The sequence below is a fragment of the Macaca fascicularis genome, chromosome 3, assembly GCF_037993035.2.
Source record: "Macaca fascicularis isolate 582-1 chromosome 3, T2T-MFA8v1.1".
In the NCBI taxonomy this organism is placed as follows: Eukaryota; Metazoa; Chordata; class Mammalia; order Primates; family Cercopithecidae; genus Macaca; species Macaca fascicularis.
The window spans coordinates 146,588,916-146,608,032 of NC_088377.1; the positions used below are offsets into that span (position 1 = coordinate 146,588,916).

Consider the following 19,117-nt stretch of genomic DNA (forward strand, 5'->3'; position numbering starts at 1 on the left):
ACTAAAACAACATAAGAAAATGCAAAGATGTATTCCTCAGTCTCTTGCTCATGTCTGTCTTGCCGAAAATCCTAAAACAATCTACTTCAAAGATTAACCAACAGCAATATAGGTTGGATATAAAAGGATATCAGTCAGGAACTCTGATTTATTGAGGTTACAAGGAACCCTTTCCATCTGGGACTCATGATAATTCCTCATAATGTAATAGCCAGAACCGAGAAAGACCATGGTAACCATAGGAGAAGCCCCTTCCTCTTTATTAGACAGTGTTAGATTGGGTCCTACATTATTGCCACCACTTTCAATACCTACTTTGTTGGTATTGGAATGGTATTGGAGGCCTCTTCTTTGGTTTGAAATTTGTATGCAGAATTAATATGATTCTCTAATAGGCGTTACTTCCCTGTAGTCTAGAAGTACGTTCATATCCGTAGGAGGAGAACATTCCTAGTCTGTGTCCTACAATTATCAAAAACATTTATTGTTTATAACTTGATTATTTACTTAAGATATGAAAGATACACAGCAATTTCTCCCTGTTATGTAGCAGATTTGATCTGAAACAGGGTATAAGACAGATACTTTTAAATGCACCAGGAAATATGAACTCTAAAGACATCAAATTAATCCCGTGAATGCAGTAGTCACTCTCTTTTTATCTTTCTTTGTAAATTGGAATTTCTACCTTTGATTAATTGCCTTTGATTTAGGTGAGGTTATGGGGCAGGTAAAAATCTTAATAGCATAAACTAGCATAAGATAAGAGTGAATTCTGGAGTCAGACTGCCTATATTCAAATCTTGGCTTGACTGTGTTTTAGAAGTTTCCTAGACTCTGTGTTCTTAAATTTCTTCATCACTTTTCCTCTGAAGAGTAACAGGAGATTATTACACTAAAACATTGACCTTTATTTGTTTGTTTTTGAGACAGAGTCTCGCTCTATCACCCAGGTTGGAGTGCAGTGGCATAATCATGGCTTACTGCAGCCTTGATATCCTGGGCTCAGGTGATCCTCCCACCTCAGCCTCCCAGTTAACTGGGACTACAGGCACATACCACCATGCCTGGCCTTTTTTTTTTTTTTTTTTTTTTTTTTGTAAATATGGAGTGTCACCATGTTGCCCAGGTTGGTCTTGATCTCTTGGGCTCAAGCAGTCCACCTGCCTTGGCCTCCCAAAGTGTTGGAATTATAGGTGTGAACCAGCGTGCTCAGCTGAAAATGTTAATCGCTTATAATGTCTCTTTCTTTGTAGACCATACCCTTTTGTGTTATTCTACTCTAAATTTCATGGACTAGAAATGTGTGTTGATGCAAGGACTTTTGGAAATGAGGCTCGATTCATCAGGCGGTCTTGTACACCCAATGCAGAGGTAAGCTTATAGAAATTTTTTGGAGAGATGTGGGGGCTTGGGGTATGTTGAAATCTGAGCAGTAAGCACAAAACTCAGATTGCCTGAGACACTTTCCAACTGTTGCATTTTATACTGCCCAGTCTGTAATTTTGTGAAAATTTCTGTGATACTGGCTATGAAGTCTTTTTTTTTTTTTTTTTTGAGATGGAGTTTCACTCTTGTTGCCCAGGCTGGAATACAATGGCATGATCTCAGCTCACTGCAACCTCCGCCTCCTGGGCTCAAGTGATTCTCCTGCCTCAGCCTCCCAAATAGCTGGGATTACAGACGCACACCACCATGCCTGGCTGTTTTTTGCATTTTTAGTAGAGATGGGGTTTCACCATGTTGACCAGGCTGGTCTCGAACTCCTGACCTCAGGTGATTTGCCTGTCTCAGCCTCCCAAAATGCTGGGATTACAGGTGTAAGCCACCATGCCTGGCCGCTATGAAGTCTTAAAAATTACTTTGCAGGTTGAAGAAATGATGATCCTTATAAGAGGAAATATTGGAGTTTCTTATTTTTTTTTTTTTTTAAGGCAGGGTCTCACTGTCTCCCAGGCTGGAGTGCAGTGTCATGAGCACAGCTCACTACAGCCTCCATGACCGCCTGTGTTCAAGTGATCCTCCCATCTCAGCTTTCTGAGTAGGTGGGACTACAAGCGTGTGCCACCATGCCCAGCTAATGTTTTAAATTTTTGCAGAGATGGAGTCTGATTTTACTGCCCAGGCTGGTCTCCAACTCCTGGGCCAAGTGATCCTTCTGCCTCGGCCTCCCAAAGTGCTGGGATTACAGGCGTGAGCCTGCCCGGACTTTTAAAATCATCATTATTATTATTATTATTTTTGAGGCAGGGTCTTGCCCAGGCTGGAGTGCAGAGGCGCAATCATGGCTCACTGGAGCCTCAACTTCCTGGGCCCTTAGGAGGTAAAGTTATCTTCTCACCTCAGAGTCCTGAGTAGCTGGGAACACAGGCGCATGCCACCATGCCCAACTAATGATTTTTTAGTTTTTTTGTAGAGTTGGGGTCTTCCTATGTTGTCCAGGCTGGTCTGGAGCTCCTGTGTTCAAGCAGTCCTCCTGCCTCGGCTTCCCTAAGTACTAGGATTACAGGCATGAGCCACCAGGTCCAGCCTAATACCAGACGACTTTCCTTCTATCTTGGAAGCTCTGTTTATGGGTCAATATGTGCTATGATTTAAGTTAGATGACAGAACTAAAAAATCTAAAGTAGAGTTTTGTATGTTCTACTGTAAAATTTTTAATGTTATATTTTAGTGTGGAGTAGAAAGTCACGTTTTTTACATGTCAAAATGAAGATTTTTAGTTTTATAATTACATAATGTTGCAGCCAAGAATGTGGGTTTTTTTTGTTTTGTTTTGTTTTTTCTCTCTTTTCTTTTTTTAAAAGACAGGATCTTGCCATGTTTCCCAGGTTGGCCTGGAACTCCTGGACTCAAGTGTTTGTTCTGCTTCAGCCTCCAGAGTAGCTGGGATTACAGGCATGCGCTGCTGCACCGCGCTAAGAGTACAGATTTTGGAACCAGACTTAAATCTATTTCTTCTCTGTGACTTACTAGCTTTGTAACCTCAGTTTTATCTGTAAAAAGGTGATATGAAGACTGAAGGAGTTGACACATGTAAAGTTTCTAGAATAGTGTCTTGTCATAGAAAAGTAGCATTTGCTCAACCATTACTGCATTCATCAAACCTAAGAAGGCCAGTCATAGTAATCCCAGTGAGCCAGGCTCACACCTGTAATCCCAGCACTTCGGGAGGCAGAGGTGGGTGGATCAAGACCAGCCTGACCAACATGGTGAAACCCCATCTCTACTAAAAATACACGAATTAGCCAGGTGTGGTGGCATGCACCTGTAGTCCCAGCTGCTCGGGAGGCTGAGACAGGAGAATCACTTGAACCCAAGAGGCGGGGTTGCAGTGAGCTGAGATCACATCACTGCACTCCAGCCTGGATGGCAGAGTGCTTTGTCTCAAAACAACAACAACAACAGAACCCTAAGATGCCACCACTTATAAGACTCCTGATTTCAGATTTGCTAAAAAGTGAAAAATAAGAATTGATGAGGCCGGGTGTGGTGGCTCACGCCTGTAATCCCAGCACTTTGGGAGGCCGGCAGATCACGAGGTCAGGAGATCGAGACCATCCTGGCTAACATGGTGAAAACTCATCTCTACTAAAAATACAAAAAAAATTAGCCAGGCGTGGTGGTGGGCGCCTGTAGTCCCAGCTACTCGGGAGGCTGATGCAGGACAATGGCGTGAACCTGGGAGGTGGAGCTTGCAGTGAGCCGAGATCGCGCCACTGCACTCCAGCCTGGGCAAAAGTACAAGACTCATCTCAAAAAATAAAAATAAAAATAGGAATTGATGAAATATAGTATTGTTTTTTTTTTTTTTTTTTTGATGTCACATTGTGGGCTCTAGGGGTTGGGGTGGCAGTGGGTAGCAGTGTATGATTGAAAAACCTTCCCAGTTGATAACCACTGATAGATAGTTATAAGCCTTGTCATTAGACATATTTTCCAGGTTGTGTTTGTGAAATACTTTGAAAAGAATAATTTTCAAAATTGTAGGCTGATCCTTCTGAAGGCAGAAAGTAATTTATGGTAATGTACGATCATTTTAACTTACAGGTGAGGCATGAAATTCAAGATGGAACCATACATCTTTATATTTATTCTATACAAAGTATTCCAAAGGGAACTGAAATTACTATTGCCTTTGATTTTGACTATGGGAATTGGTAAGTTCAAGTCTATAAATGTCATCTGTTGTTTGAAAATAGTTCCATAATGTCCCTGTAATAATTGAGGTATTGTCATTACTTTTATAGCTTTTTATTTTTATTTATCATGAGTCAGTTAAAAATACTTGAAAACCAGAAGTTTAATATCAGCCTCTATTAGATCATTGCTACTTTTCATTTCTACATTTTCCTTAATTATTATTGTAATATAAATGTTCACAGTAGTTATAACAAGTGATCCTAATTCAGCCATACAACACTGACCTTGTTTATGTGGGAATGTTTTTCTTCTAGAGGATACAGTTTTATTCATACAGTTTATTTGGTTAATCAGTATGAATGAATAATTTCTCTTTTGCCCCTCAGAACAGAAGAAAATTTTCTTTGCAATATAAATTAAAGGGTTTGTTGGAAATCCTGCAAAGAAACTCTTAAGAACTATTTTTCTGAAACACTAGTAAAAATCTAATGATAAATCTCAGTACAGTTGGCCCTTGCACAATATGGGGTTGGAGCGCCAACTGCCTGCACAGTCCACAATCTGCTTATACGTTTTGACCCCTCAGAAACTTTGCTAATAGCCTGCGGTTGACTGGAAGTGTTACCAATGACAATTAACACATACTCTGTATGTCATATACTGTATTCTTATAATTAAGCTGGAGAAAAGAAAATGTTTTTAAGAAAATCATAAGGAAGATACAATAAATTTACTGTTCATTAAGTGTAAGTGGATTACCGTAAAGGTTTCATCCTCATCTTCATGTTGAGTAGGCTGAGGAGGAAGGGTGGGGGTTGCTCTTGCTGTGTCAGGGGTGACAGAGAGAGAAGGGGAGGCAGGAGAGGGAAGCACATATGGTATAACTTTATGAAAACACATTAGTAATTTCTGCCTGGCATTTTTGCTTTCTCATTTCTCTAAAAATGTTTCTATATGGTGCCAGTCTTCCATCATTTGCTTTAGCTTCAGTGCCCGTATCAAAGAAGAGTCCATATCATAAAAAAAGTAAAAAACAGTCTTGAAAAAAATGGAGCCCTTCTACCAGATTGTTGAATGTAAATTTGTTTTTTGGCACTGCTTTTTCTACATCTTCTTTCTCATCATCTGGCACTGGTTTGGAAGCAATCATCTCCATCAGGCATCTTCTGTTAATTTCTCTGGTGTAGTGTCTGTTAGCTCTTGAATTTCTCTAAGATCTGTATGTGTATTCTTCCCTCATTCCCACCTTTTTTTTGTTATACCCATGATCTCTTTCATGATTTTTCTGATTGGCTCTGTTGTAAATCCTGTGAAGTCGTGCACAACATCTGGACACAGTTCGCTCCAGCAGGAATTTATTGTTTTGGGCATGATGGCTTTCACAGCTTTTTCTATAATGATGGCATCTTCGATGGTATAATCCTTCCAGACTTTCATGATCTTCTTTCAGGGTTCTGTTCCATAGTATTGACAGTCTTTTCCATAGAGTACTGCGTCTAATGAGCCTTAAAGGCCATTATCACTCCCTGATGTAGAGGCTGAATTAGAGACACTTTGATACCCTTAGCGTTGAACTCATAGTGTTCTGGGTGGCAGGGGCATTGCCCAATATCAAGACATTTAAAAGGCAGTCCCTTCCTGGCTACCTGTTGTCTGACTTGAGGGACAAAGCATCAATGGTACCAATCCAGAAAAAGGGATCTCATCCAGGTTTTCTTGTTGTACAACCAAAAGACTGGCAGCTGGCGTTTGTTTTCCCTTCAAGGCTTGGGTTTAGCAGCTTTATAGATAAGGGCAGTCCTGATCATAAACCCAAATGCATTTGCACAAAACAGTAGAGTTAATCTGTCCCTTCCTGCCTTAAATCCTGGTGCTTCCTTCTCTTCCTTACTAATAAATGTCTTTTTATGACTTTTTTCCCCCCAGAATAGGACATTTGTATCTGCATTAAAAGACCTTTCAGGCAGATATTCTTTCTCCTCAATGATTTTCTTAATGGTGTCTGGGAACTCATCTGCTGCCTCTTAGTCCACAGAAGTAGCTTTACCTATTAAGCTAAACCTCTTTTTAAAATCATCAAACCATACATTACTGGCATTAAATGCTCCAACTTTAGATCTTTCATATTCCTTTTGTTTTATGTTGTCATTTAATGACTTCACTTTTTCTAGAAACATATTAGGGTCTATAGGTATGTCTGTCTTATATAGCACACATGCACCCACATAAAAACTTCATTTGCAATACAAGATAAAAAGGTATATTGCAAAAAGTGCATAGTTTTCACATTCTGTGGCCCAGCTGCAGTGATGGCTCCCGAATTTCCTTTTATTATTATTTTTTACAATGGTACTTATGCTGAATTCATTTATCTTGAGATGGTGGAGAACTACAGCTGCACACCTCAATCTACTGTACATTTTTAGCAATTCAACTTCTTCTTGCAATGTCATAACTTCTTTGCTTCTCAGGAGCACTTCCAGCATCACTAGTGGCACTTTGTATAGGTCACAGGTGTTGCTCAAAATATACTGTATTGGCCAAGTGCAGTGGCTCACACCTGTAATCCCAGCACTTTGGGAGGCCAAGGTGGACGGATCACTTGAGGCCAGGAGTTCAAGACCAGCCTGGCAAACATGGTGAAACCCCATCTCTACTAAAAATACAAAAAATTATCGGCATGGTGGTGGGCCCCTGTAATCCCACCTACTCAGGAGGCTGAGGCAAAAGAATTGCTTGAATCCGGGAAGTGGAGGTTGCAGTGAGCTGAGATCGGACCACTGCACTCCAGCCTGAGCGACAGAGCAAGACTCTGTCTCAAAAAAAAACAAAATTACTGTATTGCACTAAAGACTGAAGAATTCGTGAGAACCACAAGAGATCACTTTTTATTGCCATACACAATTTACTGAGGGATGAACTGCTCCTGGGCATGTGTCACATGGCATTTTACATAGATACCCCCAACACTTGAGGCACCACAATAGCAACAGGAGGTGGCTTCAAAATTATTATAGTAGTACAGAATGTACTAGAGTTACTTTTATATAGTTATGATTTAATAATACATCTTTACATGTCTCTGGAGTGTGAATGGCACCACGTAAGGTCTGTTATGTGTATGCATAGGTTTTGATTAATTTTAACTTTTTATAATTTGTGTATATTTTATGGTAATCAATGATAAAATAGACTACTATCTACATGCATATGCATTCTTAACATACCTTTTTCTTTTTTAATTTTTTATATTTCTAGGCTATATAGTTCATCTGTTTTTCAAATTGTTGCAATTGTTGTAAATTTCCAAACATTTTTCCAATATATGTATTGAAAAAAATCCATGTATAAGTATATGTGCACGGTTCAGACTTGTGTTGTTCAAGGGTCAGCAGTATGGAAACTTGTTTCAGTTTTTAAAAATGTAATAGAAAAATGTAAATAATAATACAAACACCCAGCCAGGTGCAGTGGCTCATGCCTGTAATCCCAGCACACTGGGAGGCTGAGGCGGGCGGATCACCTGAGGTCAGGGGTTCAAAACAAGCCTGGCCAACATGGTGAAGCCCCATCTCTACTAAGAATACAAAATTAGCCAGGCATGGTGGCACATGCCTGTAATCCCAGCTATTTGGGAGGCTGAGGCAGGAGAATTGCTTGAACCTGGGAGGCAGAGGTTGCAGTGAGCTGAGATTGTGCCACTACACTCCAGCCTGGGCAACAAGAGCAAAACTGTATCTCAAAAATAAAATAAAATAAAATAATAATACAAACACCCATGTACTTCTCAAATTAAGAAATTAAAACATTATCCATTGAAGCCCCTTTTAGCAGCCACATTGCATCTGTCTTCCTTCCTTCACTAACTGCTATCTTTGATTTTTTTTTTTTTTTTTTTTTTGAGACGGAGTCTCGCTCTGTCTCCTAGAGTGCAGTGGCACGGTTTCAGCTCACTACAAGCTCTGCCTCCCAGGTTCACGCCATTCTCCCGCCTCAGCCTCCCCAGTAGCTGGGACTATAGGCACCCGCCACCACGCCTAGTTTTGTTTTTGTATTTTTAGTAGAGACAGGGTTTCACCATGTTAGCCAGGATGGTCTCCATCCCTTGACCTCATGATCTGCCTGCCTCGGCCGCCAAAGTGCTGGGATTACAGGCATGAGCCACCACACCCAGCCCTTTAATTTGATTTCTTTAACATTTTACTATGTCTGTATTTGTTGGCAAATAGTGTCTAGAATTTTGTATATTTTTAAACTTTTATGTAAATTGTAACTTGCTGTATTCTTTTGCATTATGTGAGATTAACCTGCATTGTGTATACCTATAGTTAATTTATTTTCACTGCCTATGGTATTTATCCATTTCACTATTGACCTTTATATTGACAAAATAATGCTCCTAGGGCTTTCTGAACATGTCTGCATGTGTGTACATGTAGGAAGGAACATAGTATGTACATATTCTCTCCATGGTAGGGACATAGGAGTGGAATTGCTGGGTTGTAGAATGTGCACAGCATGAGTTTTTGCCAGATGTGAGTGAATTTCTGTCTAAGAAACTTGTACCAGTTTCCTAAGTAATTTAGTGCCTTGCTGTACTTCTTTAAGACTTTAAAAATATATGCTAGCTGCTGTGACTCATGGCTGTAATCCCAGCACTGTGGGAGGCCATGGTGGGCGGATCACTTGAGGTCAGGAGTTTCGAGACCAGCCTGGCCAACATGGTGAAACTCCATCTCTACTAAAAATATAAAAATTAACCAGGTGTGGTGTCACACATCTGTAATCCCAGCTACTCAGGAGGCTCAGACAGGAGAATTGCTTGAACCTGGGAGGCAGAGGTTGCAGTGAGCCGATATTGCACCACTGCACTCTAGCCTGGGTGACAGTGAGACTCCACCTCAAAAATAAATACATAAATAAATAAAATATATATAAAATAAAATATATATGACATATGAAAATGTATTAAAATATTATATATAAAATATTATATATAATATAGTATATGCCACTCCACATGAGCTAGCATATATATAATATATATTATCTATTAGCATATATATTTTATGGTATAATATAATTATGTTACATAATAAAATATATATTAGCATATATATGCTATATATTATATTAGCATATAATATGTATGCTAGCTCATGTGGAGTGGTATATCTTTATATTAATATTTTTATTTACCGTTTTTCTTGATTATTCATGAACCCAGAGGTCTTTTTCTTTTCTTTTTTTTTTTGAGATGGAGTCTCTCGCTCTGTCACCCAGGCTGGAGTGCAGTGGCACGATCTCAGCTCACTGCGACCTCCACTTCCTGGGTTCAGTCATTTCTCCTGCCTGAGCCTCCCAAGTAGCTGGGACTACAGGCGCACACTGCCACGCCTGGCTAATTTTTTGTATTTTAGTAGAGACGGTTTCACCGTGTTGCCCAGGCTGGTCTCCAACTCCTGAGCTCAGGCAATCCACCCGCCTCAGCCTCCCAAAGTGCTGGGATTACAGGCATGAGCCACCGCGCCCGGCCTCTCAGAGGTATTTTTCTATATTGTCATTTGGATTTCTCTCTTGTGAATTGCCTGACCGTATCATCTGTCCATCTTTCTTTTGGGTAGTTGTTTTCTTGCTTTTTTTTTTTTTTTCCATAAGTTCTTTATATATTCTGTAGTCTTTTGGGTTATAAGCAGTTCAATTCAGTTCTTCTTATTCTATATATTTTTATACTTTGTGTGATATTCTTTTTAAATGCAGTTTTTAAAATGTTCATTATGTTTTCTCTTGGTGAAATCCCTCTTCCTTTAGTATCCCTTTCTACTGATTATTGCAGTCAGATTTATCATATCATTTTAGCTCTTTCTCCCCTAGAAGGTAGGAGATTTAGCATAGTTTTTTGCTCAATGCTTTGTGGGATTGCATATCCCATAGAGGTTAAGAATGTAATCTGTCTAGTTTCAAATCCTGGGTTGGTCTCTTACTACGTAACCTTGGACCAATTTCTTCATCACTTTGTGCTGCATTACCTCAAGTATATGAGAAGAATAATAATACTCACCTTAGGTGCTTAATAAACAAAAGCTGTTGCCATCATTGTTTGTAGTTCTGTTGTCCTAAAATCAAACATCTAGAACGAGTTTCAAGCTAGTATCTGTTAATACCTGATTTGGGAGGCGGGAGGTAGGACCATAAATGTTTGAATTCTATCCCTGGTTCACAGAATTAGGAAGTTGGATTTGAATCTTTCTAGCAGTTTTAAAAGTAAATGAGTTAGGAATATTAGACACTTAATAAGTAAATTGTTCTTATTGTGAACAAACATTCAACTACTTAAAACATGCAGAGTGGGAGATTTGTATTATTGTTTAACTGAGGTTTGGGCATTTGGCCTATATCCTAGAGATGAACTAAAGATAAAGTGGTCAGAGTTGAGAAATATTGAAATGAAAAGTACATGCGCCTGAGAGTCATACAGACCTGGATCTAAATGCCGTCCCTTCCACATATTAACTGTGTAACGTTGGACAAGATGCTAATCCTCAGTGAGTTTTAATCTCACTTGTAAAATGGGAGTAATATCATTATTGTGAAGATGAGATAGGCTTCCATTTGAAAGAGGGAACACTTAGTATAGTGAAAAGGAAACATTAAATTTTATCAAGGTAGCTTTTTAAAGAAACCTGGTTGTTGTTATCATTCCTTAAAGGATAAGACAAACTAGTTCAGGTTTAGTATTTGTTATACCTAGTGTTTTTTATGTAGGTCACATTGCAAATCAGTATTTTATATAGCACTCTGGGACACTGAAGTAATTATGGTTTCTGCCTTAATGTTTTGTGTAATCCACAGTATCATTTTGCTTTAAAAGACTCAAAGTTCTGATGTATTTGTTTTTTTCTTCTTCTGTAACATATTACATGTTGAGCATCCCTCATGCAAAAATCTGAAATCCAAAACCCTAAACTTTTTTTGTTTTTTGGTTTTTTTTTTTTTTTTTTTGGACGGAGTCTCACTCTGTCACCCAGGCTGGAATGCAGTGGCACGATCTTGGCTTACTACAACTTCTGCCTCCTGAATTCAGGCGATTCTCCTGCCTTAGCCTGTCGCATAGCCAGGATTACAGGTGCCTGCCACCATGCACAGCTAATTTTTGTATTTTTAGTAGAGACGGGGTTTCACCATGTTGGCCAGGCTGGTCTCAAGTGATCTGCCTGCCTCGGCCTCCCAAAGTTCTGGGATTACAGGCGAGAGCCACTGCGCCTGGCCATCCTAAACTTTTTGAGCACTGACATGATGCCACAAGTAGAAAATTCTATACCTGACCTCATATGACAGGTCACAGTCAAAGTGCAGTCAGAACTTTGTTTCAGGAATACAGTGTGTAAAATTACTTTTAGCCTATATGAAACACGAGTGAATTTTGTGTTTAGATCTGGGTCTCATTCCCCAAGATATCTCATTATATATATGTAAACATTCCAAAATCCACAACCTTTCTGGTCCTAAGCATTTCAGGTAAGGCATGCTCAACCTGTACCAGTTATACTTATGATTGAAGGCCTAATATCTGGTCAGAAATCAACATCTAATTATTACATTATTTTAATGAAAAAAAATTTTTGTGGTAGTTAACTAGGAATGTAAATTACTAAAAAGGATTGCTTATAATTAATAATTGCATACAATTTTGTGGAGTTGCAGCTTAAAATGGATTAGAAATTTCCCAGTTTTGTTTTATATTTTGAAATAAATATTTAATTGGTTATCTTTCCAGTAAGTACAAGGTGGACTGTGCATGCCTCAAAGAAAACCCAGAGTGCCCTGTTCTAAAACGTAGTTCTGAATCCATGGAAAATATCAGTAGTGGTTATGAGACCAGACGGAAAAAAGGAAAAAAAGACAAAGATATTTCAAAAGAAAAAGATACACAAAATCAGAATATTACTTTGGATTGTGAAGGAACAACCAACAAAATGAAGAGCCCAGAAACTAAACAAAGAAAGCTTTCTCCATTGAGACTATCAGTATCAAATAATCAGGTATTGAACTCTGCTCTCAATGAAATTGAATAAACAAAAGAAAATCTGTCATATTTTATCCTCTTCTTTGTTATATGTATAATTGTTTAAAGTATTTTTAAGTCCATTCTGTCATTTAATGAAGTATTCATAAGTGTAAAATACAGGTTCTGCTAGAATTTGTACAATATTTGTTGAATTATTAAGAAACAGCACAGCCAGCAAATCCTTGCAGAATTGCAGACAAGATTATCCTAAGACTAGATAACTTTAAAAAAATCTTCTAGCTGGCACTTTATGTTCATAATAAATGTTTTTATTTAAAGTCTTAAGCTGCAAAATTTTCTTTCCTTAAACGTGGATGCAGGTAATCTTATCAATTCTATAAGCATGTCACAATAACAGCAAATAAAATTTTTGAGAGAAAATTCACTAAGAACATATAAGGTAATTTTGGGGGTAGAGTTTGGCCAAAGTCTATCTGCCCCACCAGTAAATATATTGTTATATGTCCTTTATAAACAAAAAACAGTTAGGAGGGATAATTAAAATGTGAAAATTAAGTAAGGTTTTGCTCATTTCCAGGGCCCTATCTTCTAGAAATGATTTACCTTAAACTTTCAACTGAACACACACTTATTGAGCACTGGGTATTTGCAGGTTTTTCTGAAATAATGTATAGATTTATGTTTTGGGAACTCTATAAATATAAGGCCGTGCTACCGTATTTGACCTATATTGATAAAAACTTGATTGGCTAAAATTTAAAAAGCAAAAGTATTTGATTGCATGATTTTGAAAAGCATCTTGAATTAGGAAACCAGTTCTAAATTTCTTAAATGAATTTAAGTAGGCTGATGATATTTGTATGTTGAATTTCTTGTGGTTGAAAGACATTAAAATATTTTAATGTCACTGGTTGTATAGATGGAATAATAGTTTGTATAAAGAAGTCATTTCCATTTTTCAGGAACCAGATTTTATTGATGATATAGAAGAAAAAACTCCTGTTAGTAATGAAGTAGAAATGGAATCAGAGGAGCAGATTGCAGAAAGGAAAAGGAAGATGGTAAGTTGGGAAGCTACTAGTTTGGGCTTAGTGACAGCTGCTCTGCATATGGTAATTGTTGCTGCCTTTACATGGGCTTTCACGCTATTCTTTGAAGTTAGCAAATGATGTGCCATTGAGCATTTTTATTTGGTTTGATCATTACCATTTAAATAAATGTCACTAATCTTGTATTTTTGTTGGTTGTTCATTAGAGATTTAAGAATGTATGACATTTAAGAAATAACATTTTGGAAGTAATAACTATTAATATTTTAATAATTCCACAATGAACTATTAATAAATTTTAATGCCACAATTATTGTTCAGAATGTCTTTTCTTAGCTAAATGTATCCTTTCATGATTTGAAATATAATAAAAACAGAACTTTAAACCTTATAGCACCAAATAAATTGCTTATGCAAAAAAAACAAAACTGACCACTGGTAGCTATTTCTGTATTCTCACACTGCTATCATACAGTAAGGTTCTCATTAAAATAAATTTAGGATGTATATTCCTTGTACTATTTACAAATACTTTATCAATGTAAAAATTAGGACAAGGTATTTTCTCACAAATTATGGTAATTTAGCATTTGATCTGTCAGTCAAGGTAATTTAGCATTGGATATATCAGCCAGTTAAGAAAATATCATGATATACTTTCCATGCCCTAAAATTTGAAAGTGACTTTACAAACTGACTGATGGCCTTATGATAGGTGCTCCCCATTCCCCTTTACTTCGTATGCTCCTTTGTGTCCTGTTTTCCGGGTTTTCATGTTGTATTCCATGGAATCTCATGTCACATATTTAAGGGTGAGATGTTTGAAAGTTTGGTCATTGTTGACTGGGAGCAGTGGCTCACATCACTCACTTTGGGAGGCCAAGGTGGGTAGATCACCTGAGGCCAGAAGTTCGAGACCAGCCTCGTCAACACGGCGAAACCCCATCTCTACTAAAAATACAAAAATTAGCCGGGCATGGTGGTATGCGCTTATATTCCCAGCTATTCAAGAGGCTGAGGTGGGAGAATTGCTTGAACCCAGGAGGTGGAGGTTGCAGCGAGCTACCTGGACGACAGAGCGAGACTCTGTCTCCAGCAACAACAACAAAAGTCTGATCATTGTTGACCTACTTAATATGTGCCTGTTTTTATCACCTTGATAGTTTTCTAATATTGATGAATTATTGATACTCAGAATTCTGAAAACAATGAAGAACAGTTTCATAGCCTTAGGATTTCAGGAACACTGGTCTGTCGAGACAAGGTAGTATTAGAAGAAAAGAAAATAGAAAATATTGGAGGAGTTTATAAAGGAGAAATTATTGTACCTAAAGGGATTATCTTGAACCTTTTTTGAGATTCAATTATATATGTTATATGTGCCTTTTCAAGTTACCTATGGCTCTTTATTGAGTATTGATTTTTAGTACTGTTCTGTTTATTCTTCAACTGACACAGTCTTGTGCTGGGAATTTTTAGGAAACCAATTTAGAGTATTACTTGTTTCTGTGTGTGGCAAGTGTCTGGTGGGAGGAACCTCTTTTATAACTGGCTTTAAGGGCTGTCGCGACCACTTTGGAGAAAAAATGAAATAAAAAAAAATCATAGGCCAGGCATGGTAGCTCACATCTGTAATCCCAGCACTTTGGGAGGCTGAGGTGGGAAGATCACTTCAGCCCAGGAGTTAAGAGACCCACCATGGGCAATATAGCGAGACCTCATCTGTACAAAAAATTTAAAAAATTAGACAGATTTGACAGCGCATGCCTGTAGTCCCAGCTATTCAGGATGCTGAGGCGGGAGGATCACTTGAGTCTAGGAGGTCAAGGCTGCACTGAGCTGTGATCCTACCACTGCACTCCAGCCTAGGTGATGACAGAGTGAGATCCCTGTCACAAAACAAACAAAAACAGAAAACCAGTGGGGGTTTGTTGTTTGCCCATAAATACAATACTTTTATTCAGATTGAATTCTGTTTATAAACATTTATATGGGGCTACTTTAAATATATATTTTTCTATAAATGCTGACAAAGTTAGTGGATCTTAGAACATCCTCATTTCTAGATGCCAGAAGAAAATTGGATATTTGCTGGGCACGGTGGCTCACGCCTGTAATCTCAGCACTTTGGGAGGCCGAGACCGGTGGATCACCTGAGGTCAGGAGTTTAAGACCAGCCTGACCAATATGATGAAACCCCGTGTCTACTAAAAATACAAAAAAGTTAGCCGGGCATGGTGGCATGCGACTGTAATCCCAGCCACTTGGGAGACTGAGGCAGGAGAATCACTTGAACCTGGGAGGCGGAGGTTGCAGTGAACCGAGATTGTACCATTGCACTCCAGCCTGGGCAATAAGAGCGAAACTCCATCTCCACAAAAAAGAGAGAATTGTATACTCCATGTTAAACTTGGTGGAACTTAGAAAATATATATGTATATTGGCTTACTTACTTGGAATCCATTTTTGGTCCTGGTTTTGCTTATTAGTATGCTATAGTAAAATGAAGAATACTTCAAAGTTTTTATGTCCATTTTAATATATTCTGCCATCTGCCATTAAGGTGGATATGAAACCGAGTATTTTTCATGGGAATAAAATGTGGAAAACTTGAAAGTATAAATGTCTTTAATTTGGTATTTCAAAAGGATACGAAATTAAAATCTAAAAATCCTTGGCTCCTGACCCATAGCTCTCCAAGTCATCGCAATTGTTACTTCTAATTGGTACATTTGCTTTGATGTTTGCATTAAAGAATTTTTTGATGTAGTCAAATAAGCAGAATGAAAAATCATGCATCCTAGGATTCCTAAGCAATTAGTAGAGTTCCCCACCCCCAAGTATTAATATTATATTTGGTCTTGAAAAGTTAAAAATGAATCACCTTTAATCTTCCTAGTCTTGATTTATATTGGTTAGATTAACATCAGTAGTCAGAAAGATAATGTCAAATCAAAAAGTGAGAAAGAGGGACAACTAAAACTAGGTAGAATAAAGATGGTGGCATACTACTCTTGAGAAACTTAGTCAAACTGATTTAAATCTCCACCTGTGACAAGATCGACTTCCAAACCATATTACTTTTCCAGGACCAGAAATTTTCCAGGGTTAATATTTTGAAATATTTGCATTGCACTTACCAGTTGAAGATCCCAAATCCAAAAATCTGAAATGCTCCAATGAGCATTTCCTTTGAGCACCATGTTGGCTATCAAAAAGTTCTGGATTTTGGAGCGTTTCAGATTTAAGATGCTCACCTAGACTCGGTATCATGTATATTTATCAGATTGCAGTAAGACGAGTCAGTAATAACATCTTCCCGGATAAACTCCATGTAATCACCAAATTTAAATGTATAGTAGTCCCTCCTTATCTGCAGGTTTGCTTTCCCAGGTTTCAGTTACCCACTGAGGTTCAAAATATTAAGGTATTTTGAGAGAGATATCACATTCACGTAACTTTCATTACAGTACATGGTTATAATTGTTCGATTTTGTTACAGTTACATATGTATAGGAAAAAACAGCGCTGTATGTATAGGGTTCAGTACTATCTGCAGTTTCAGGCATGCTTTGGTGGTCTTGAAATGTATCCCCTGTGAATAAGTGGGATCTATTGTACTACACCCTGTCCTCTTGTAGTACAGCTTGAAAAATACAAAATTGGCAATTTTAACCTGTGTACATAATTTCATATACCACCTATTAAAATCATGCTTAATTTCCAGAAATTGCACCAGGGTATTTATGTGTTTTGGTTGTTGGCTTCTTTTTTTTTTTTTTTTTTTTTTGAGACGGAGTCTCGCTGTGTCACCCAGGCTGGAGTGCAGTGGCGCGAACTCGGCTCACTGCAAGCTCCACCTCCCGGGTTCACGCCATTCTCCCGCCTCAGCCTCCGAGTAGCTGGGACTACAGGCGCCCGCCACCATGCCCAGCTAGTTTTTTGTATTTTTAGTAGAGACGGGGTTTCACCATGTTAGCCAGGATGGTCTCGATCTCCTGACCTCGTGATCCACCCGCCTTGGCCTCCCAAAGTGCTGGGATTACAGGCTTGAGCCACCGCGCCCGGCCAGCTTCATTTTTTTAAATGAGAATAGAAGGCAGTATCTCTGCTTTTAGAAGTATTTACAAAAATAATTACAACTCAGCAATAAGTGAAGGAGGTATAAATATGATAGATAACTTATAGCTGGGGAGAGATCAGATTGTTTCATGAACTCTAGGTAATATAGTTATGTATGTATATTTAATATATTTCTGTATTTATATTTATTATGGACCTTTTGAGTAGGGTTTAACCAAATACAGGTTAGCTTATGACAAAGTTTTATGGAATGTATTTTTTCAGGGGAAATCCTGGAGAGAGCTATAAATATAATAAATTATATTTGGTTGGGATTATAGGCTATTTTTGGAGGAGAGGGCTACTAAAGAGATAAAGTTGGCTAGAGGTCACAGAAAATACTCAGGGATGAAGATTTCATGAAAGAATATTTATGTGGCCAAGATGGAAAGCCTTTTCATTTCCAGTTCCATTACCCTCTACCCCTTTTGGCCTTTTGGATTTTTCTTTTATGAACATTTTCTTTTTCCATCCATCATATTTTGTCTTTTTTTTCCTTAGGAAGTTGTTACCTGCTTTTACAAAAGCAAATTTGTGGCTAAGTTATATGGAACTGCATAGTTACTGTACATTAGGAAAATCTTACCATTAGCCAGTAGACTGAAATACAGTAGACTGTTTATACTCACTTGATTCCAAAAACCAGGGCACTACTGAGTGTCCTCCTAGTGTGTTTGTGGAGGTGGGGTTAGGTGGCTGTAATCTTGTCATATAAATAGTACATGTGGAAGGGGATTAGATACTGGGGGGTATACCTGTAGCTTAAAGTGATCATTTTAAAAGCAGCAAACTTCTGAAAGATTTAAATACTGAAAGAGACTTGTTGCTGGGCCTGGTGGCTCATGCCTATAACTCCAGCACTTTGGGAGGCCAAGTTGGTTGATCACTTGAGTTCACGAGTTCGAGACCAGACTGGGTGACATGGCAAAACTCCATCTCTACTAAAAATACAAAGATTAGCCAGGCATGGTGGGACATGCCTATAATCCCAGCTACTTGGGAGGCTGAGGCACGAGAATCACTTGAACCCAGAGGAGGAGGTTGCAGTGAGCCAAGATGGTACCACTGCACTGCAGCCTGGGTGACAGTGAAAAGCTCAAAAAAAAACCAAAAAAACAAAAAAAAACAAAAAAAAAACACTTCCCCATTTATAATGGCATGAAAACAGTCTCCTTTGTAGTTTTCAAATATTTCCAAAATAATTTTTCATAACCCTCATAATGTACTTTGGGAATATAATCTTGGTAATATTTGATGGCCTGTATTGTCAGGTTGCTTACAATTGAGTCCACAGAAGATGATTCAGTGTGGTCTTCATATTTAAAAGGACAGACATTTCATAAACAGTGAAAGGGTATGACAAGGAAGTCACGTAGGCAAGATTCCTGGACTTGTCAAGCAGCTAGGATAGTCTAGAATTTTTATACCACCACAACATAAACTTCATGAGGAGAAAACCTATAGTTTTATTCATTGTTGTAGCCCTAGCTCCTAGGGGAATAAAAAATGATGGGCAAAAAAGTAGACCCTCAATAAATGAGCTAACTGAATGTTCCTGACAACCATTTGAGGAAAGATAAACAGATATAGGCCCATGAATGTGAAATGAATGAAGCTTCCCTGTAGTTCAGGTAATGCATGATCTGGAGGCCTTTGCCCTGGATTGTGCAGGATTCTCCATAATTTTCTCAGCGTTCATCCTTCACATCAAGGAGTATTCCATGCAAGTATAACTTGAGATGCTTTGTGAAAAAGAGCCATGATCAGTTTACTG

At 38.3% G+C, this 19,117-nt stretch overlaps 1 protein-coding gene across 11 annotated transcripts in view; it reads left to right on the forward strand.

The window, feature by feature from the left end:
• The window catches only part of KMT2E (lysine methyltransferase 2E (inactive)), a 101,141-nt gene that overhangs the window by 65,038 nt on the left and 16,986 nt on the right, over window positions 1-19,117 (forward strand). For all 11 annotated transcript variants that reach the window (XR_012432769.1, XM_074035728.1, XM_015447888.4 and 8 more), the window contains 4 exons: window positions 1,257-1,374; window positions 4,051-4,160; window positions 11,921-12,185; window positions 13,135-13,233. Coding sequence is in view for 10 of the 11 variants with exons in the window: in XM_074035728.1 (XP_073891829.1) it covers window positions 1,257-1,374; window positions 4,051-4,160; window positions 11,921-12,185; window positions 13,135-13,233 (592 nt within the window). In the remaining variant the exon portion in view is untranslated. The remainder of the gene's footprint in view (window positions 1-1,256; window positions 1,375-4,050; window positions 4,161-11,920; window positions 12,186-13,134; window positions 13,234-19,117) is intronic.